The sequence below is a fragment of the Centruroides vittatus genome, unplaced genomic scaffold, assembly GCF_030686945.1.
Source record: "Centruroides vittatus isolate TY-2023 unplaced genomic scaffold, ASM3068694v2 scaffold_946, whole genome shotgun sequence".
NCBI lineage: Eukaryota > Metazoa > Arthropoda > Arachnida > Scorpiones > Buthidae > Centruroides > Centruroides vittatus.
Genome location: NW_027122723.1, coordinates 633,356 through 655,931, shown reverse-complemented (window position 1 = coordinate 655,931; position 22,576 = coordinate 633,356). Strand labels below are relative to the sequence as shown.

Below are 22,576 nucleotides of genomic sequence, written 5' to 3'. Positions count from 1 at the left end.
AATTTTCATGGGTGGTTTGGTTCATATGTGGCAACGCGACCATGGGCAAAGGCATCAAGGAGATTGCCTTCCTGGAGATCTTTTATTGGAAACAGCAAAAAAAAAAAAGAAAAAAAAAGGTATAAGATGCATACGGCACACCTGCTATTCGCGTTTTTCATGAACTATAGAGGGCGCTGAATTTTTACAAAATGGCTACTTTATCTGGGTCGCTTGTAACTAGTAATGTAAAATTAATCATATATTACTGCCCGATATAATGATATATGCTGCTTGTAGCTGTTTATCGAGAAATTTTATAGTAGCAGAACAATTATTGCTAGCGGGATACGCCTTTATGTGGTATCGAAGCAAGTAAGCGAGATCGTTCTATGCATATTTGTGCCCTTTGTGTTAAAAACATCAGCTTTGACATTGTCCTATCAGGGTTAGATTTACAAGTAAAAAGCTATGTAAATTGTTGCTTAGGCTTCGACTTTCAAGGAGCCTCAAACATTTGTACAAACAAAAAAAAAAAAAAAAAAAAAAATTAAAGTCGAATTTTGTAATAAACATTTTTTTACAAACCAACAAAACATACTTTACTTTTTATTTTGTGTAGTATTTCGTTAATTTTTTTTCTAAGAATTAACGTAAGGTCTTTTTTTTAAAAAAAATGATAAAACCAATTTTAAAAAAGATTTTTAAAGGAATGGGTATAAAAATTTAATTAAATTCAGTTATAAAACAGAAGACTAGTGAAACCTCACATCTTTTTCTTCCAATAACCGTATTGAATCAGAGAGATAGTCTGATTTAATTTTTTTCTTTTTATGATTGACTTCTAAAATTGTGAAGGGTTGGTAAGGGGACTTACATTCAGCTTAAGGCTTCGAAATGCTTAAATCCGACCCTGTGTCCCACACAAAATAACTGGCATTTTAACTTTAAGAAAATATCTTTTAAAATTGACAGCATAACTTGTTCGTGTAAAGTTGGACAATCGGGAAACTGCCAATTCTTAAGTCTAATTCACTCTTTCACAATTCGGAGAAGCTCATAAATATAACCGACCGATTTCCGAATAATCATCTGTTTTTCGTGTGAGAATAGACGAAAACTTATATTAGGCTCCCGTAAATCTTTGAAATTGCAATTTGGAACGCAACAGAAACCTTTGCTTTTTCTATTGTTATTCATATTTACTGCTGATAATACACAAGAATTAATCAAACGACCCAGATAGAATAGTTTTGTTTTTAAACACCAGAGGGCGAGCATCCGGTGAAAAATGCGAAGACAATTGATGCGTATGAAACCGTCCTGTATGCTATTTGTATTCGGGTTAATGAATTCTATTTTAATATAAGACTGTTGTAATTTATTTTAATTTATAACATAATTAACATTAAATTCTACACACACAAATATTTTCTTTTTAAAATTGTATTCAGTGTTATCACGAAAATAAACTATTTTTAGTGTAAGGCCGCGACTCCACTAGCCGTAAAAGGGCCGTAAAACCCCTCACCGTAAAAGCTTTTAATCACGTGACCATGATATTTTACGCCTGAGCAGGTCGTAAAACCAACGTAAAAGCGAGTTGAACACTGCTCAACTCGCTTTTACGTTGTTTTACGACCTGCTCAGGCGTAAAATATCATGGTCACGTGATTAAAAGCTTTTACGGTGAGGGGTTTTACGGCCCTTTTACGGCTAGTGGAGTCGCGGCCTAAAGATTTAACAATAAAATGCTACAACTGGAAATTCTCCCTCTATGTACAGTGATCAGTAAAGTGCCTCAACATCATCTTTTCACTTTTACCTATATTAATATTATCTACTGTAAATCCTGATTCTTTTTCTATATAATATAAAAGTAGATGTAATAAATTATTTTGACTTTTCCAATAAGAAAATGGTTGGAGTTCATTATAATATGGAAGTTTCTCAAAATGTTTTTCTATAATATCAATAGAATAAAATACAATGTGTATTCCATTCCATATCTGTTCTTTTGTAATGCCATTCGACATTAAATATTTAGTTACTTTTTTAACATTCTGCAAAGAAGTCCATATTACATTTGGATATTCACAGAGTTTTTGTTTGATTTCATTTTCACTTTTATCCAGCAGAACTGATAAATATTGGCAGGTTTCCACACTACAGTTATATTTGATATCTAGTTCCAATTTTTCGGGTGACTGGAACAACATACCCAAAGATATAGACGGAAAACCACGTTGTTGCAATTGTCTTAAACGACTTAACAATAAATCGTGAGAGTGAACAACGGTTAATATTTTCGGAGCAAATTTCCTCATGTTAAGTTCCACTTCTTTATCGATTGTTTTTAATCTCTCTTTGATTGTATCAATGTTCAGAGAATAAATTGATAAACCATTTTGTAACTGTCTATTGGTAAAGTTGTTTTCCTTCAGATATTTATCTGTTTCTAATAATTTTTCTGGAGTCAAGCATAAAATCCTTGGTGCCTTTCTTGCACATTTCATTATATTCCAACCAGCAAGAGATTGAACATTTTCTAGGATACTTTTCAAATTTTCAGGATTTAATGTTATTAGAAAACCATTGGAAATGATCTGAAAATAAAAATTAAAACTAATTATTTAAAAGAAAATATTTTCAGCAATTAACTTTAAAATTACATTGGATTAAAAGAAAAATAAATAAAATAAGAATTTGTTTCATAGGCTGCATTTCCATATACACATACATCATGAAACATTGGAACAGCCATGAAAATAAAATAAAAAAGCAAAACAAATGGGCATATTTCTATTTATGTATTCATTGTTATGTATATTTCTTGTTGAATGTCGTTATGTGATTATTAAGATATTTTGACATAACAAATTTAATTTTTATACTACAAAATTAATAATTTATAAAAATAAAATCTGCAGTAATGTAATTCTGTAACAAAAAAGATAAATTATCTACATAAAAGAAATATCACATTAACATAACTAGGTTAAGATAATAAAAATATCTGGTTTCAATTAAAAATGGCTGATGGTATTTGACACATTACAAATACAGAATCTTTTATTAGACTGTTAGTAAATATGTAGATGAAGCCTCTAATAAATGGTCATATCTGTAAAGGAAAACTGCTTTTACCTGATGATTGGAAATGACAGAAGTATGCAAATGATTTAGTTTCTTCCATTTCCAGGTATTTTTTATTTATTTATCTGATATTTAGTCAACGTTGCTCGTGTTACAAATCTAAAATTAATTCTCACAGAAATTTATACTTGTTTCATAAAAAAATTGCTTTCAGGTATATCACAATATAAAGAACATATCAAATAATTTGAGCCAAATGCTAATTGTTAATTTTTAAAATTTTCAGTTCTCAAAAATCTGTCAAATCATGCTTTATCAGGTAAGGTTATGTGTTTTAAAACAAATGTTCAAAACACTAAAGCATTTAAAACAAATTGTTTATTGTTTTACCTGTGAAATTTCAAACTGATCTTGCAAACATATATAAGTTAAACAAAATTAACTTGTAAGATAGACTAAAATATAGATATAATTGATTTTTATTTTATTAGAATTGTTTCTAGTCCTCCTGGTTCAAAATATTCAATGTCAGCTCTGTTCAACATGTAATGTACAGTATATAAAAGAATGGAAGAAGTGTCAGCATGTGGAGGAGGAGTAGGTAAACAAAGAGTAAAGAAATATAAATCCAAGATGAGTGCACTCTTGATAAATTTGGTCTTGGGAACATTATAATTTAGATCAGGGATGGGAAACCTGTGGCCCACATTACACAAAATATTACAAAACAATATAATGCTATATAAAATAAAAATTTAGAATACTGACATCTAGTTGTCTGTAATCGTACTAAATACTAAGAGCCTGCTTCATATATATATTCGACCCAACTAGAATTGGCCCTTGAGTTGGTTTATTTCTGCATCTTTAAGGGGTGATAGAATTGTTTACAAATGCACATATACTTTCTTAGACTGTCCATATGTGCTTGACCACTTTTCAAGACTAAATGAAGCCCAAGAGAGTATATATGCATTTGTAAACAATTCTATCACCCATTAAAGACACAAAAATAAACCAACCCAATGGCCAACTCTAATTGCTAGGACTATCTGGTAATTCAACCTGGCTTCACTGGACACTTCATATAGAGCTGTAAAGTTTTACGAACGCTTTGAATCGTTGCATTTAATTTTTTGGTTTTTTTTGTAAATCATATTCTATTAATCTACTGTGGTTTATCCGAATTATAGAAAGAATATTTGAAATTTTACGGAAATAGAATGTTTCATGCGTAATTTCAAATTTTAAATATCAAAGTTAGAATTTCTGTTTAATAACAAATGTTACTATTAATTTCTAAAATTGAAATTAAAAATGTTTGAACTAGAAAATTATTAATATTTTAAAAACAATTTAGACTTAGAACTGGACAGTAATAAATACAAAAACCACTTTCAACTTCGCATTACTTTCGATGCTGGACTGACCTTGAGGTACACACATGGTTTTGTACGATAAAAGCTTGCTATAACCATTATAACCTTGATGATAAATATTCAGCCAAATACATCTGATATATTACATAAGCATCAATTCCAGCAGTCACATTAAGTACAGTATATCTATGTTAATTTATGAATATATGAATAAATATTTGTGATTTATCCACATTTTTTTTCTATTTTCTTATGTGCAGCCCGTGTCAGTTCGAAAGTTTCAAATATGGCCCTTACATAGAAAAAGGTTGCCCGTCCTTGATTTAGATCATACTATTAATAATAAAAAATTTAAAAATTTATTTATCTCAAAAATTACAGGCAATGTTGCTTGGATAATATCTGCTGCCTCATATAACAAAATATTGAAAAGACCTAATAAAAATAGCAACAAGAAATAAAATTACATAAAAAAACAATTAATTAAAATATAATAATTTTTTACAATATATTTTAAACTTCTTAAATTCTAGATACAGTTTATCTATTAATGGAGTTTACTGATATTGATAAAAAATGATTTAATAGTAACATTAAGGCATAAAAGGAACAAAACAAACTATCTGTAGTAGTAAGTAGTATTTCTAGCATTGACCAGAGGGATGTGAATGTAGCAATGTAGAGGAGGAAGTAAACCATTAAAATATTTATAAGTGTATAAGTAACTTTATAATTGTAAGTAGAGAGCAATTATATTATATATGAAAGAAAATTCAAAGAACGTGTATATTTTACAAGCATTGCATTCACTAAACAAAATTTAAGCATGAAATCCTCCTTTTTATTTGAATTGTTCATCCTTGTGCACAGCTAAGTAGAAACATCCCAAGTAGGAAGAAATTTTTTTATTCTACTGTCTTTTTACTACTGTTGTATAAAATTAATTCTATTTATTTATGCTTTATTGGTGATCTAACTAGACTTATTTAGAAAGTACAAAGTTTGATATTATCAGTTAATTTATAATATCTATGTAAATATAAATTATATACTGTATATCTCGGCAGATAAGACGACCTTCGGATAAGAAGAGGTATAAATTTTCGTTGAAGTTTTATAGTTTTAGTTTATATCTGTCCTATAAGATGACCTCCAAACTATCAATGGCCTAAGAATTTAGTTTAGATCAGTGATCATCATCTGAATAATAATACTGTATAGCGTATACAGAATTATGTCTTATTTGTAATTTTTCAAATGAACAAATTTATTTTCTTGCATCTGGCAACTGCCTTGCAATTGTTCCAAGCATTCGCGCTGATTCGGCATTCAGGGTAATGACCTTTACTATTCACAAATGCGTCTTATGGGCTATTCTATTTTGTGCACATACTCTACTCTCTACTAGTAAATAATTACAGATTATCTTTTTTTTTATAATGGTTTTAATTTATATAAATTTCAATCTAATTTTTTGTATCTGTCATATAAGATGACCATGAATTTTGAGGGCCTTTTTTTATGATTCAACTATTGTCTTATCTGCTGAGATATACAGTATATAAAAATTAAATAGGTAAATGTATGGTCTTTGGTTAACGATTCCATTGAGAACAAGATTATAAAGTTATGCTAAAAAATTCACTCATGGGTACTGTTTAAATGTCTAGTAAATATATTTTAAATACTATTATAACTGAAAAATAATTTTTTAATATTAATACTTTAGTAATCTATGCATACTGTTTGGACTGATGAGGGCTATGAGTCCAAAATGCATTTCCTATATTAATAAAGTGTATATTTTTTAACTTGATCTCTGACTGTTTTATGACTACAAGGTGTGATAAGTCTATACAATTAGCCAGCACTGGGCTGCATCAAGAAGCATTAATCCAGACAAGAAGCAAAAAATATTTACAATTAAGCATGAAAATTACAGTTACATGTACAAATTAGATTCATTCATAATTTTCAATACTTCAGAATGATTAGTGGTAATCGAAACATAATTTTAAACAAAAGTTTTAATAATAGTTCAATAGATGGATGATATACAAATGCATGCAAATGAAACAAGTAGGCCTATAAAAATTGTAAAGTTAGGAGTATGAATTACAAATAATACAGTTGGAATGTTATGGTACAGCACAACAATAAAGTATTTCTTGTATGACTTAAGGGGTTCAAAAACTTTTTACAAAAACAGTAGAAGCAAGTAAATTATGCATTAAATATTTGTAAGTAGCAAGATAATTTTTAAGTATTATTTTTGAATGAAAAAAAATTAAATGATTTAGTTTTAGATATCCATTAGATGAAAATAATAAGCTTTAGTTTGTTGAGAAAAATTATATAAAAACTTTATATAGAAGTGTATAAACTGTAAACTGCGGCCCCTCAACCGACTTTTTTATGCACAAATCCAAGAACGTTATTGATTCATCCTGCTCTTTCTCCCAAGTGAAACCGATCGTGGGGTATATGCTTGTTAGTTGCTGCACTAATTTGAGAAATTCCTCCTCTGTATTCTCCCATATTATTAATATATCGTCAACATAGAGCAGATATAGTGACGGATAACTGTTGGCAAGAGGGGATTGGAAAACTCTACGCTCGATTTCTCTCATTATGAGCTCAGCCAAACTGCCGATAGCGGGGAGCCCATAGGAACTCCTCACTTTTGCAAGTAGATGTTCTTGTTGAAAAGGAAATAGTTGTGCTCGGTGATGAAAGTTAGGGCGTCACGTATGTCTAGCACCTGTTGTATGTTAAATCCTTTTCTGATGATCAAGGCGTTGGCAAGCATTACAGCTTTGAAAACAGGCACAGATGTTCATCACAAGTCTAACGAGTTACCGTCTATCATCCCAGCAGAAGTGTATAATGATTATTGTTTGCAATTCATAAAATCTAAGCTTACAAATGGGTTTATTTTAATATACTTTATAACAATTTAAAATTTAATGTTAATACAGATTAAAACCATGGCCGAAGAATGAACGATAATCGTGAAATGCATTCTATGAAAGATAAACAATCTTGCAAGTAAATATTTGTATTTATAAACTGAAAATGCAAATGAATAAAAATTTAAAGATGAAAATTTATAAATAAATTAAATTTTCTATTGAAACCTTGTAAAACAAGAAGATTTAAGCAACTCAGTTATATAAATTATTTTATCATATCTTTGATATAAGATTATAAATAAGTTATGCCAGAAAAGACTTCACTTGTAATTTTTCTTGTGACTTTAAAAAAAACATATTTTGATGTTCTTCTGTTTTGTTATCACTGAGTGATGTGACAAAGTTGTAACTGTTTCATGTGCCATGTGACACTAGGATGATTAGCACATGCACACACTTTGGTTTCAGTACTTATGGGAGCACAGGCTTTCTTTAATCTGTTCATTCCGATATAAAATCTTGGGAAAAGGATTTGCATTCAGAGATTTAAAAAAAAAAAAAGGGAGCAAGATATTTTTGGGTAGGCATACTTTGAAATAATATATGAAATGATGATTTAAAAACAGAAAAAATGTACCAAAATAGATACCAAAACAGATGTAAATGTTATCCCATATATTCTGAAGCTAAACTATGCAATGCTAAGCTTCAGTTTAGACTTTTCATTACTAAATGAATCATCAAACACACGATGCTGAGAAATGTTTATAAAATGAACATTACGTTTTCGACCCAATATTCGTGTTTGATGATTCATTTAGATTTTAAAGAGCTGAATACGATATTTAGTTACTTTTCATTACTTTAAAAAATCTCAATTTAAAATATTTCAAATTTATTTTAATGTTCTTTATGCAATTTCCATTTATTTGTTTTCTTTGCTATTTGACAACTTTCAAAATTACAAGTAGTTTGGCTAATAAACACCATATGATGTTAATTAGAGTTTTATGTAAATATTCCTTTTTCCATTGATGATGAGCATGATGAGAGAGGAAACCAAAATGGTGAAAATGAAGGCTTTTGAACAATAAGTACTTCTTACATTCTTCTTTGTTTAATTATAACCAATATATATTCTGTTTTACTGTAACTTTGACTTTGTAAATTGCAAATTGGTTCTTTAATTTTAAGTCAAAAGTAATTTATCAGAAAGAAGTCTGTTTTAACTTTGACAAAGTTGAACTTGTTAATGCTGTAGTTAACGTAGATAACATTGTTTAGTTGTTGAAGTTAGTTTGTTTCTCTGACCTGTACAGCATTGTCAGATTAAAATATTGTATTTATCCAAAATGGAGTTGATTGGTGTCAGTTGGTAGTCAAACTGACACTGTTTCTTACGGTTTGTTCATAAAGTGTAATATGCAATCAGTCGCCTGTACTTAAATGTGTATACTGTAAATATATAGTATAACAAAATAAACTCATTAACATCTATTTTCTTATTCATTTTGGAAAATTTTCCTGTAGTATAGCATGCAAATAGATGGAATAACAAAACAAACTTACTAATTTCTCTTTTGTTATCCATATGGATAAACTTTCTTTTAAGACTTTTGTGGTCTAGTGTGTAAAATGATAGGACAACAAAACAGACTTATTAACATCTGTTTAAATACCTTAACTTTTGTAATCAAATATAACCAATGAACAGCATTGTGTGTGTATCATTTGGCTTCACATTGCATGGCACATGCACTGGTTGTGAGCAGTGTTGCATCATGCATGGATAACAAAACAAGAACAATGATATTTTAAATTCTTATTTTTATATAATAAATTATTATATAAGAAAACATATTTGACTATATGTATTCGATTTTTAACAATAAATAGTGTTTGATTTGACTTTTTTCAGCTTTAACAGACAATTTAACTGAGATAGAAAATAACAATAACATATTTATAAATATTCAAATTTTAGAAAAGAAAAATTTAATTCGTTTACCTTTGAAGTTTGGAAATAAAACTGGTTCAATAATATATCCAATGTAGATTTTATAACGAAACAACTTTTTGGAAAAATTGTACTATATTTTGTACAGATTTTCTCAATATCATTTTCATTGCAATTCAATCTTTGTGTTAAGTAAGCTTTTAAAACAATAGCTCTAATATCTTTGGCAGGAGTAATGTTTATTTTTTTTAAAGATAATTTTTTTCTTATCGAATGAAAAAGTTCTTCTGGTGCACTCAATTCATTTACCATGTTTTTGATGATTTCGTCTCTTGAAGAACGATGTATCAAACGTTCTTCTTTTAAATATTTCATCTTTTGTTTCATTATGTATGAATACCTAAAATAATTTTAAAATAAATTAGAAATTTCATAGTATCTATTTGAAACAGTATAAATTTATTAAAACATTTAAGTAATTTTAAATGTCATTAATTCATAATTTAGAGCAGCGATTCTCAACCTTCTTAGCTCTGCGACTCCCCAAATGGTAAATATAAATAAAATTAATATTTTGCAACCCCCACCCAAAGGAATAATAACAGTAAACCCTACTATTACTAGTTGAATTTTGACTGTAATTATAAATGTAAACAAATGCAACCATCACATTAATTTCTTTTCTTTACATGTATACTTATTGTAATTAAAATATTTATAAGTTTACAATAAATGATTTTTTCTCATAAAATGATTTCATTATTGTTTCACGACCCCCCCTTTAATATCACCATGACCCCTAGGTTGAGAAATGCTGATTTAGAGTATTTGATCATGAATAATAAAACCTTATATATATTCAAATGACATGAGAAACATTTCATATTAAATAATTCTTCTTCATCTTATAAATATAAATAACAATAAAAATTATCTTAAAATACGGTATTTTCAAAATTAAATAATTCTGTCTTCAGAAGATGAAAAATTTACACAATACATAGAACAAGTGTAATAAGTTAAAATAATGTACAGTAAGACCCCGCTTAACGCTGATTTGATATAACGCGGTCTGCTCGAAGCCTAAATAAAAGCTCAAAATTTACGCTGATTTAAATTATCGCGGTCTTTCGTTAATTCATATATTATATGACTATTTATGAACACGAACCAATCAGCAAAAGGTGGCAAAATGGTGTACTTTCTTTAAATCTACGTTTGTTTGGTGCAATTTTGAAAAAAAATATATCATGGATGCTATATGCAATATCGACTTCGCTTGGCAAGAATTAACTGATAAATGCATGAACGTAGTGTAGAAGTTATGGCTGAAGGTATCCAAGAATTCTCAACGAGAAGAGCCTATCGTATCGTTAGGTTGACCAAACCCCACCTAATCGATAAAGCAGGACTAGGAGATGTAAATGAGCAGGATACTGAGGAGTTACAGCAGGTTTCTGGTGAGAGCCTTACCAATGACAACCTTTGAGAACTGGCAGAACAAGGAATTTGTGTAGAACTGGAAAACAGAGATTCTGAAAACGAAGACCCCAAAGAACTTGCTACAAATTTCTTAGGTATCGATAACCGAAAGCATTGATCAAATTGTAGTGAATGATCCAGATTTTGAAAGGAGTGTAAAAGCAAAACGAGGTGTTTTGGATGCGATCTTCCACCACCAACATTTGCTTAAGGAAAGAAAAAAACTACAAATGAAACTACACAACTTTATCACAAAAGACAAGAATTTCAGAAAAGTCAAGATCTTCGCCACAAAAAATGAACTTTACATTTCTGTGTGCATATGTTTGTGTGTTATTTAACACTAGTAGCTCGGGCCACCCCCTACTGGGCGTTCTAACAGCAGTGGTGTTATTCTGTGATATAAATAATAAATTCATATCAATGGGAAATGTTTTCATATCAATGGGGGATTTTTCCCCTTCCTGTGGGGGAATTTTCATCCTCACAGGGAGGGAAATAAATACCCTTCCCCCACAGGGAGAGAGTAATCCTTAACCTTCTCCTATCACGGGAAGGGCGTTCTAGCAGCAGCGGTGTCATTCCGTGGTATAATTAATAAATTCATATCGATAATAAATTCCTATTACAAATAAAAATAATATATTGTTAGTTCTATCTTGAGGAAACCGTGTTTTGTATTTTCGTTTCTTTTCTTTTCTTTCGAAGACACAATGTAGTGACGTAAACTTAAACACTGGGCGAATTTTTCATCCTTTTTATTCGGTTGGAACGCTTTTTTATTACATAACGCGTTTCGGGCCGATGCCCCTCTTCAGCCAACTTCTAAATCCTGGTAAGAGCTTGTATACCGTTAAAAGCTGGTCCGTACCTCATTCGGTAGTTTAGACGGATGTAATAGTCCAAGGGTACGAATCTTTTATCCTTTGTTGGTATTTGTTGTCTTGGTATTGGGCCATGTTCTTCTCTTAGGTGATGATATTCGCCGTTTCAATAATAATATTTTAGTTCTATCTTGAGGAAACCGTGTTTTGTATTTTCGTTTCTTTTCTTTTCTTTCGAAGACACAATGTAGTGACGTAAACTTAAACACTGGGCGAATTTTTCATCCTTTTTATTCGGTTGGAACGCTTTTTTATTACATAACGCGTTTCGGGCCGATGCCCCTCTTCAGCCAACTTCTAAATCCTGGTAAGAGCTTGTATACCGTTAAAAGCTGGTCCGTACCTCATTCGGTAGTTTAGACGGATGTAATAGTCCAAGGGTACGAATCTTTTATCCTTTGTTGGTATTTGTTGTCTTGGTATTGGGCCATGTTCTTCTCTTAGGTGATGATATTCGCCGTTTCAATAATAATATTTTAGTTCTATCTTGAGGAAACCGTGTTTTGTATTTTCGTTTCTTTTCTTTTCTTTCGAAGACACAATGTAGTGACGTAAACTTAAACACTGGGCGAATTTTTCATCCTTTTTATTCGGTTGGAACGCTTTTTTATTACATAACGCGTTTCGGGCCGATGCCCCTCTTCAGCCAACTTCTAAATCCTGGTAAGAGCTTGTATACCGTTAAAAGCTGGTCCGTACCTCATCGGCCCGAAACGCGTTATGTAATAAAAAAGCGTTCCAACCGAATAAAAAGGATGAAAAATTCGCCCAGTGTTTAAGTTTACGTCACTACATTGTGTCTTCGAAAGAAAAGAAAAGAAACGAAAATACAAAACACGGTTTCCTCAAGATAGAACTAAAATATTATTATTGAAACGGCGAATATCATCACCTAAGAGAAGAACATGGCCCAATACCAAGACAACAAATACCAACAAAGGATAAAAGATTCGTACCCTTGGACTATTACATCCGTCTAAACTACCGAATGAGGTACGGACCAGCTTTTAACGGTATACAAGCTCTTACCAGGATTTAGAAGTTGGCTGAAGAGGGGCATCGGCCCGAAACGCGTTATGTAATAAAAAAGCGTTCCAACCGAATAAAAAGGATGAAAAATTCGCCCAGTGTTTAAGTTTACGTCACTACATTGTGTCTTCGAAAGAAAAGAAAAGAAACGAAAATACAAAACACGGTTTCCTCAAGATAGAACTAAAATATTATTATTGAAACGGCGAATATCATCACCTAAGAGAAGAACATGGCCCAATACCAAGACAACAAATACCAACAAAGGATAAAAGATTCGTACCCTTGGACTATTACATCCGTCTAAACTACCGAATGAGGTACGGACCAGCTTTTAACGGTATACAAGCTCTTACCAGGATTTAGAAGTTGGCTGAAGAGGGGCATCGGCCCGAAACGCGTTATGTAATAAAAAAGCGTTCCAACCGAATAAAAAGGATGAAAAATTCGCCCAGTGTTTAAGTTTACGTCACTACATTGTGTCTTCGAAAGAAAAGAAAAGAAACGAAAATACAAAACACGGTTTCCTCAAGATAGAACTAAAATATTATTATTGAAACGGCGAATATCATCACCTAAGAGAAGAACATGGCCCAATACCAAGACAACAAATACCAACAAAGGATAAAAGATTCGTACCCTTGGACTATTACATCCGTCTAAACTACCGAATGAGGTACGGACCAGCTTTTAACGGTATACAAGCTCTTACCAGGATTTAGAAGTTGGCTGAAGAGGGGCATCGGCCCGAAACGCGTTATGTAATAAAAAAGCGTTCCAACCGAATAAAAAGGATGAAAAATTCGCCCAGTGTTTAAGTTTACGTCACTACATTGTGTCTTCGAAAGAAAAGAAAAGAAACGAAAATACAAAACACGGTTTCCTCAAGATAGAACTAAAATATTATTATTGAAACGGCGAATATCATCACCTAAGAGAAGAACATGGCCCAATACCAAGACAACAAATACCAACAAAGGATAAAAGATTCGTACCCTTGGACTATTACATCCGTCTAAACTACCGAATGAGGTACGGACCAGCTTTTAACGGTATACAAGCTCTTACCAGGATTTAGAAGTTGGCTGAAGAGGGGCATCGGCCCGAAACGCGTTATGTAATAAAAAAGCGTTCCAACCGAATAAAAAGGATGAAAAATTCGCCCAGTGTTTAAGTTTACGTCACTACATTGTGTCTTCGAAAGAAAAGAAAAGAAACGAAAATACAAAACACGGTTTCCTCAAGATAGAACTAAAATATTATTATTGAAACGGCGAATATCATCACCTAAGAGAAGAACATGGCCCAATACCAAGACAACAAATACCAACAAAGGATAAAAGATTCGTACCCTTGGACTATTACATCCGTCTAAACTACCGAATGAGGTACGGACCAGCTTTTAACGGTATACAAGCTCTTACCAGGATTTAGAAGTTGGCTGAAGAGGGGCATCGGCCCGAAACGCGTTATGTAATAAAAAAGCGTTCCAACCGAATAAAAAGGATGAAAAATTCGCCCAGTGTTTAAGTTTACGTCACTACATTGTGTCTTCGAAAGAAATAGAAAATAATATATTGTTAATTTAAAATCATCGCTAGGGCACCCCTAGTAGGCATTTTAGGCATACCATTACAGATATACAAATATGTGATCAATGGCTTATATTATTAGATATATTATTATACAAATTAATATAAAAATAACTTAAAATTAAAGTAAAAAAATTTTTTTTGGTTGCATGTTTCCCTTTCCCTATTTACTCTATGTTAAAGTGATCTCATTTAACGCTGTTTCATTTAGCGCTTTGTCGTCTAGGAACGCATCCCCCACATTAAACAGGGTCTTACTGTATGCTTAATATTTAGATAATTTAATAATTTTTATAAGAATGATATGGAAAGATTATAAGATAACAATAAAATAAGAGTTTATTTAATTAGTATACTGAATAAAAAAAATAAAGTTATTTTATGTACGCTTATAGAACATACATAATACATCAAGATCTATCCTATTGTATGAAAGCTAGGAAGGTGAGCAGAGATTTCCCTTTCCTTAGTTGTAAAAGTAAAGAAGTGAGCCTTAAATTATCAAACAATGCTATGAATCCTAAAGCTAGGTTTTAAAGAACTCAAAAAGATCTTGATAAACAATAAACAAAAATGACTTCTTGAAAAAGTGATTATTTTTTGGCATTTAACCAACTCACTTTTAAATAATGTAATTACTACATAATGAACTATCAATACACCTGTTACTGAGAAATATTTATTAAACAAAACACAAATGTTTTCAACCTAATACAATAGGCTATCTTCAGATGTAACTGAATTCAAACACTTTTTGTTTGCTTTTTTAAAATGTTAAATTTTTCGAGAAAGCATTCAAATTCAGTTATATCTGAAGATGGCTTATTGTATTAGGTTGAAAATGTTTGTGTTTTGTTTAATGAACTTTTCTCAGCAACAGAAGGTGTATTAATAGTTCATTAAGTATTTTAAAATGCTGTTTGATATTTGGTTAGTAATAACAATGTCTTTAAACACATTAATATATGGCCTACATGCTGTCACATTTGTATGGAAATAAAAAACTATTTTTGAATTAACTGTACTATTAAATTTTATGCTTAACTGCCTATTATTTTAGATACCCTATAATTAAGACCATCCAATTTGTTTCAGCTTTGCTGACAATGTTGGATGACTGGGCCAGATATTTTGATGCAAGATTGTCAATAAACTTGTCAAACCCTTTAATTATAAAATAAGGTTAAAAATCCAAAATTTTTGAATTACATTATGTTAGAATGAATTAATTCCTTTTTCAAGATCTTTAACTGAGGAAATCTTAGTCATATTTTTACATGTCAACCAATTTTCATTTAACCAAGATAATTTGTTTTTTTTTTCCATTTCCTCTCATCTTTCAGTTTTCTGAATGAATGAATGAATGGATATTTCTGAATGAATGAATTTATGGTATTTCTTACTTTTATGGTAAGAAATACCATAAAAGTAATAACCCATTGATTCATTTAGCATCTTAATAAAAAAAATTAATAGATTGTTGATAGTGTCATTTTCAAATGGATAAACAAAGTGTTCTTTAAGGGTGTGTTTACTTCTGAGCTAATAGTGCTACTTCTGAACACCAGAAGTGATGTCATTAACATGTGTATTCTTGTTTACATGTTCAGTTCAAAAGTAAACGTGAATGCTAACAAGAAATATGGAAGTTTCCTGCAAATAATATTGTCAAAACTGCTATTTTAAATGTTATATTACAGATAGTACTACTTGATTTCGAATCGAACGAGGATGATCTTATATTGTGGATATAATTGTAGAAAAAATGAAAGAGAAAAAGAAAAGTAAGGTCAAATAAAAAAGATAGAAACTTTTATTGAAAAGACTACCTTTTTATAATCCAACCGATTTTAAACAGCACTTTAGACTTACAAGAGAATGTTTTGAAAGTAATAAGCCCAATTTTAGACAGAAAAATTACTTTCTCTGGAAGACACTGTGTCTCCTCAAAAGCAGCTTTTTAATGCAACTGTTGTACCCAGTGAGTGGATGTGATATTCTTTTATGGTGTAACTAAACTGAGTTCAAAATTAACAAATAATTGATATTAAATACAAAATTTTTTTTCTTTTTTCTTTCTTTCTTTCCTTTAAGGGTATTGGCAATCATTTTAATGTGTAGACAGACTGTGTGAAATATTTTAAATAAGTTTGTTAATTCTCTCTTACAAGTTAATGTTAAATGAAAATGAAAAAATAATCTCTTGGCCATCACAGAGCAGGATGATGTAAGGATAATGGAATTTTTTATACCAAATCTGGTTTTCCTGGAATTAGAGGCTCTATTGATGAAAAACATATGGCTATTAAGGCATCAACTGAAGAAGCAGCAGCTTATTTCAATAAAAATAAGTATTACTCTGTCATCATATAAGTTTACCATTTTCTCATTACAAACTATTCAAATGATACAATTTCTTGAGAAGTCATTTCCTGTATGTAAGTGAAAATTCATTCAAGTATACAAACTTATGTAATTTTGGATTATTATTAATGTTCATTTCTTTATGATTTATTTAATGCTCTGAACATAACACTTCTGAAGATTTCAAATGCTTGTAAGGTACTTCACTTTTAATCATAAACAACGAATCAAACTTAATTTTTTCACATTAACTCTATTTATGAAAAAGTCATCTAAAGTTATTGAACCTTACACAATAAAAAAAGATCATTGTAAACATTTTATATTACAAATAATTGAAATTTACCAATAAAAATACTTTCTGCCATTACTTTTCCAAAAATAATTCCATTTTCGTTACTTTGTACAGAAAATAATTTTTTCATGGGAGCAGCCATACTGAATTAGCGCAAAGCTCAACAACAAACTAGCTAGCACTCCGAGCTTACCAATTTCGCTAAACATGACGTCACATAGCCCTAAAGTAAACACCAATGAGCATGGCACTCAGTTGAAAGTATACAGGCTAAGCGTGCTGACAGTAAAATTAGCTCAGAAGTAAATGCATCCTAAGAAACAATACAAACTGGAAATTATGATGTAAAATATACACTGCTGGCCAAAAGTTTTTAGAACACTTGTATCTGAAAAACAATTTATTTTTGAAATTTGTTTTTTGGGCTACATATTAGATTATTATTATAAGTAAGTTGGCAAAATTCCAAAGTGAGGCATGTTCAAATGTAAGTTTATTTGTTTAAAAAATCAAGTGGACAAAAGTTTTTAGAACACTTGAAACTTTTCATTTATTCTGTTATATTTAATGTTACTTTCTTTGTTTTTGTTGTTATAAGATATATTTGCTTTGAATTAAATATTTTTTTGCTTTAAAATGAATTTGTCATAACTTATTTACTTTATATTGTTATGACTCATTAATAATTTATTCTTAAATATTACTTAACAACTTTGTGAATGAAGCCAAAACAGAATTACTACTACTAATTATCTAGATCAGTGGTTCTCATTGATCTTCAGACCATTTAAAGCAAGTAACAGAAAAACTATAAACCACCTATGACCTAGTCCACTTCTTATCCTATAAATATCATCTTAGATAATAACAGATTATACATCAAGATATTTTGTCTGTACAGTAACCTAAGAGATACATGGTAGATGAAAATGCTCTTTTCTACAGATAAACAGCATATTATTGCATTTTGAAGAAATGTGTAAGTCAGTCTGCAGACTATAAGTGGTCCTGAACAATACATTGAGAATCAATGATCAAGCTATGCAGTTGTTATTAATTACATATCAATTTTATTTATCACTTACTTAATAATGCTGTCAATGGTTATTTTCATAATTCCAACTTCTTCCAAAATTCTAATTTTTTCTTCAATTAATGAAAGTTTCCAATGAAGCAGGGATGAATTCTCAGCAATATCAGAATCTTCAAAGTATTGTCTGAGGAAAATCAAATTCTTTTTAATTTTATTTGGATCAGTGTCTAATATTTTCGTATTATTAGCGATGAGTTTTACTGTAAATTCAGGAGAACCACCGAACAGTTCGGAAAGCTTTGATGAACACATTACAGATTTCTGTGATTCCTCAACTAAACAACTTGGTAACTGAGAATTGCCTATTACATTGCATTTGCAAGTTGGGTAACCACATTTATCACATGGTGATGTGCGAACAGATAACATGTATCTTCTTATACAATAAGAAAAACAATATATCCTTCTTATTAAATTCTTATTATATACAATATAGTTCATTTCTTCTCTATTTCGTGTGATTATTATACTTCGTCATTGATAACACTCCACTCACGTGTCAACATCCGTGTTGGCATGGACGAAATACGACAGCGCCCTCTTCCGAAAAAAATAAATAATTATTGAAATTTAATACATAATTTAATTGTATTTTCGTAACTTTTTCTTTTAAATCATTACTAAATAATAATTTATTTGCCGTTTATGATAAATACACTTTACTTGACTTTACGATTTGTTAAATTCGATTACGATTCGATAAGCTTTTCTGCCTATTGAATACGACAGCCGCTTTATGTCATGTTTAATTTATTTATTTTTATGTTGATTAAATTTCTGCCTTCTGTGGACAACGAAACTTTTTTAAAAATCGTATTCCAATTCTCCAAACCTCTGTTAAGTGGACAGTAAAATTGACAATATATTCCCAATAAATATCACTTAAAAAATATCGTATATCGTCGGTGTCATCATTTCATGAAACTTCTTTGTCTCCTTAACAATGTTCAAAAACACCTAAATTTATAAAGTTTGTACTCTGAACTTACAAATAAAGTCGCTAAAAATGATGCAAAACCCAGAAAAACGCTTGAAATAAATGACAAGCGGCCGTTTTTGCCGTTCGACGGCGCACACTCCGACAGGAATTTAAGAACGCGTTTCGCTGGAATTTTTAAATGGATGTCGCTCGCGCGGAGTTACGCGGAGGAATAAAAGAACGCACCCTTAACGAACAGAAAATGTGATCGTTCGCAATAACAATAATCGACTGCTCGCAACAATTTGTCAGAGTTTTATTGTTACGTCGGCAAAAAATTTAAATTCATGTAAAACGTGTAAATTGATTGCCCCTGTAAGTCGGCTTCTTACAGAAACACAGCTTCCCTATCATCAAATGTCACGGCACGCCACTGGTATGGGGGTAAATATATGTTTTCGCGTTGTAATTCGGGTCTCCAATATCATTTCTAGTTACGCTACTGCTCCTGTTTTCTATTATTGGGCTATAATTTTAAAAAATTGTAGACCTATAAATTCCAATTGTCTGTCCTTCCTTCATCTCGAGAACGGAGTGACACGGATGAATATTGGGACGAGGTATGAAACACACGAAGGCGGGAGGCCTCGATTAACTATACGATACTTCAATTCACACTTTTTCTCCCGAAATGAGTGAGATAAATGGCGGGCACGACTCTCGCTATAAGGAAAGTATGAAGTACGAGGGCAAGAAACTAGTTATTCGAGATGGAGAGCATATATTTTAAATTAAATAAATTAAAAATATTATTAAAACTTGCTATGTCAGAAAAAATGATTGCTCGGTAATTTTATATTATCGTACAATTTGTGCGGATTTCTGTATGCAAATCTTTCGAAACACAATTTAGGATTAGCAAGAATTCGAAATTAAGAAATAGCTTAATATTTTTTATTTTAAATTGAACGAATTGATCGTAGTTACACGTACTTTTACAGATTGAAAACCGAAATGTGGTGCGGAACGTGTCCTTCGTCTCTGCTTCTTAACAGATGGGTTCCTATGTAGAAATTAAAGTGCCAAAATGGATAAAGGATTGCACTCGTCCTATATACGTGACAAATCTTAAGTTATTGTTTAAATAAACAATAATTTTGTTTTAATATTAAATAATGCAGATTTCTCATTTATCGCAAACACCGGAGTAAAAAAGACAACTCACAGGTGTTCAAATTTCTATCACCGCTTCACTAGTAAATATGTGCAGGAAAAGAATTATGTAAAGTAGGTAAACACTCTTATGACGGATTCCGGTTGACCGAGACATATCGGGACTAGAACACTTTAGCCAATTCATGAAAACACTTAAAAAAAAATTAAAATTACAGATAATTTTAGAACAAAAATCACGGGTCAAAAAATATTCGCAACAAAAATAATTTAAATTTAATGTAAGCGTTGAGAATTCTTTCAATTGCTCCGAGAATATAATTTGCGTTTTTTATGATGCAACGTTTTTAAATTTTTATGACTGTTGTGTTTATTAATTGGTTCCGAGAGAGAAATTGACACGGATTTTTTTATACAATCGAAATGAAAAAATGACTCGCAACGGAAGCGACAGAATTTTTCTCGTCCTCTGTTATAACTCCATTTCTAATTCATCAACGATTTCTTTAAAATATTTCAGAAATCCTCCCTGCAGTCTTCTCAGAATCTTCTATTCTGTATAATTGTTCTCAATTCAGTAACGGGCCCTTAAAATTTATTAAATGTTAAAAATTGAACATATTTTCTGTATACACGAAACTGAATCGTGATAATAAAATTCAATTTTCGTTCTATGTTATTATCCTCGCGTTAATTCGGTTTTAAATCAGTTTAAAATAAAAATTGGTAGTATTTTAATCGACAGAACTTTTCAGAAACGTTAATCTGCGAAGGATTTCCTCGATTATTCCTAAACATTTTCGAGTTTGTTGATAAAGTATTGAACGGGAAACTACTAATTAGAAGTAAAACTATATTTTTCCAACTGTAATTTAGCAGGAAATAAGAACAGGAAATCGTAACAGAAAAATCCGTGTCTTTACATTCATTAGTTTATTCGGCTTTCATTAGTTAGCCTACAAACACCTACGAAAATGAAGATAATTGTAGCCGTGGCTTTATTTTGTATATCCTTCGATACCATTTCTGCTTTGTCCAGTATGACGGAACTTTGCGGTATGTACAGTATAATGCAGTCGATACAGTAAAATCTGCGGGTATATTTAATATAAGCCTGATTTATTACGTAGCTAAACCCACAAAGTGGATCGAAATATACTGGAAATGTTCACTCAGAAAACTTCCTAATTATTACAAAAATGCAAGTATTATTTATACGGTAATTATAGCGTTAAACGTATTGTTAAGTCAATAACTGTATTTGTATATTTGCTATAGTTATACACTAACATTGCTAATTGCGTTTACGATTTATTCGGAATTGACAGTAAAGGAAAGGGGATTATGTTTTATTTGTGTGGCAACAGCGCTGTAAAATCCAAAGTAAGTACCTTAATGTTCAACTTCTGTATTAAAAATTAATTTAAATGTATTAACTTTTAAATTTTTTAGGTAATCGCTTGTGTGAAAACTAAACCTAAGGTGAGATTAGTCAATTTTAAAAAATAACTTTACCAGCCGTTTATTAATTGCGTATACAGTATAAGGGGGAGAGGTGTGGTGAAAATTACGTTATTGTACGCGACGGAGAGGGAAGCCGTCGAGACATTTTTAGTATATATACTTGTCACGTGATAAGCTGACGGGCACGAAGACACCCGTAGCTAGAAAACTCTCGGGTTGGACCTGGTCGTGTGAAAAAAAAAAAAAAAAATATTTTTAGAAGATTTTAGTCACTTCAATGTCGGGAGTCCAGTGCAATCGTAGGCGTAAACTGTAGTTAAGCGGGAGGGATTTGACAAAAGTACGTTATTATACACAATACCAAAGTACGGGTCAAAAATGGATCAAAACTGCATACGTAATTAACGAATGGCGCCTTATCAGCTTTGAAAATTTCACGCAATTGATATTACCGTTCAAAATCTCATTTTAGGCTGATAAATTTACAATTAAATGGGAGAATAAACAGTCTGAAAAAGTCTTCCAATCCTGTACTAACAGAGCGTACGAAGTGACTTACGACGAGTAGAATTTAATTACTTACACTCGTTTAACTTGGCCAATTTTGAATCGAAATAAATGTTTCTAAATACTTTAATTGGCGAGTTCGAGTCTTATTGCCGCGTTTTGATCATTTTCCATTATGTCCAATTTAATTTTAAAGTAAGTTAAAATTGTGTTTCTAAGTTTTTTCGTACCAAAATGTCTTAATTCCGTGAAATATCACGTGCCCTAAACAGCTTATAAGTTAAAATCTTATATAATACTTATAATATGAAACATCCAAACGAGAATTTTCCAATAAAAGCGAAGATCTCTGAATAACACATTTATTAATATAACTATGAATGAATCATAAATGAAAGAATGCACTTATAAGTTAATTCACGTATTATTAATTAGTAAATACAATTCCTGT

General features: G+C 30.8%; 2 protein-coding genes across 2 annotated transcripts; one reads left to right on the top strand and one right to left on the bottom strand.

Moving 5' to 3' along the window:
• Positions 1-1,703: 1,703 nt before the first annotated feature.
• LOC136990608 (transcription termination factor 5, mitochondrial-like) lies at positions 1,704-18,582 on the bottom strand. Its single transcript, XM_067289002.1, has 3 exons — positions 18,055-18,582; positions 9,375-9,723; positions 1,704-2,585 (listed from the first exon to the last, which is right to left on the bottom strand). The coding sequence occupies exons 1-3, from the start codon at positions 18,501-18,503 to the stop codon at positions 1,755-1,757; spliced, it is 1,629 nt and encodes a 542-aa protein (XP_067145103.1). The 5' UTR covers positions 18,504-18,582; the 3' UTR covers positions 1,704-1,754.
• A 2,484-nt stretch (positions 18,583-21,066) lies between these two features.
• LOC136990582 (uncharacterized) lies at positions 21,067-22,255 on the top strand. Its single transcript, XM_067288974.1, has 5 exons — positions 21,067-21,210; positions 21,285-21,355; positions 21,433-21,537; positions 21,607-21,636; positions 22,091-22,255. The coding sequence occupies exons 1-5, from the start codon at positions 21,129-21,131 to the stop codon at positions 22,184-22,186; spliced, it is 384 nt and encodes a 127-aa protein (XP_067145075.1). The 5' UTR covers positions 21,067-21,128; the 3' UTR covers positions 22,187-22,255.
• The last annotated feature ends 321 nt before the right edge of the window (positions 22,256-22,576 follow it).

What these genes read in the sequence shown, in the direction of transcription:
- LOC136990608 (XM_067289002.1), bottom strand. Translation starts at nt 18,503, where the DNA reads ATGAACTATATTGTATATAATAAGAATTTAATAAGAAGGATATATTGT. An exon ending in ACCATTGACAGCATTATTAA is followed by an intron (nt 9,724 to 18,054) that starts GTAAGTGATAAA and finishes AAATTATTTTAG; the next exon opens with GTATTCATACATAATGAAAC. An exon ending in TTTATTTCCAAACTTCAAAG is followed by an intron (nt 2,586 to 9,374) that starts GTAAACGAATTA and finishes TTTTATTTTCAG; the next exon opens with ATCATTTCCAATGGTTTTCT.
- LOC136990582 (XM_067288974.1), top strand. Translation starts at nt 21,129, where the DNA reads ATGAAGATAATTGTAGCCGTGGCTTTATTTTGTATATCCTTCGATACC. An exon ending in TTCCTAATTATTACAAAAAT is followed by an intron (nt 21,356 to 21,432) that starts GCAAGTATTATT and finishes TATTTGCTATAG; the next exon opens with TTATACACTAACATTGCTAA. An exon ending in GTGTGAAAACTAAACCTAAG is followed by an intron (nt 21,637 to 22,090) that starts GTGAGATTAGTC and finishes ATCTCATTTTAG; the next exon opens with GCTGATAAATTTACAATTAA.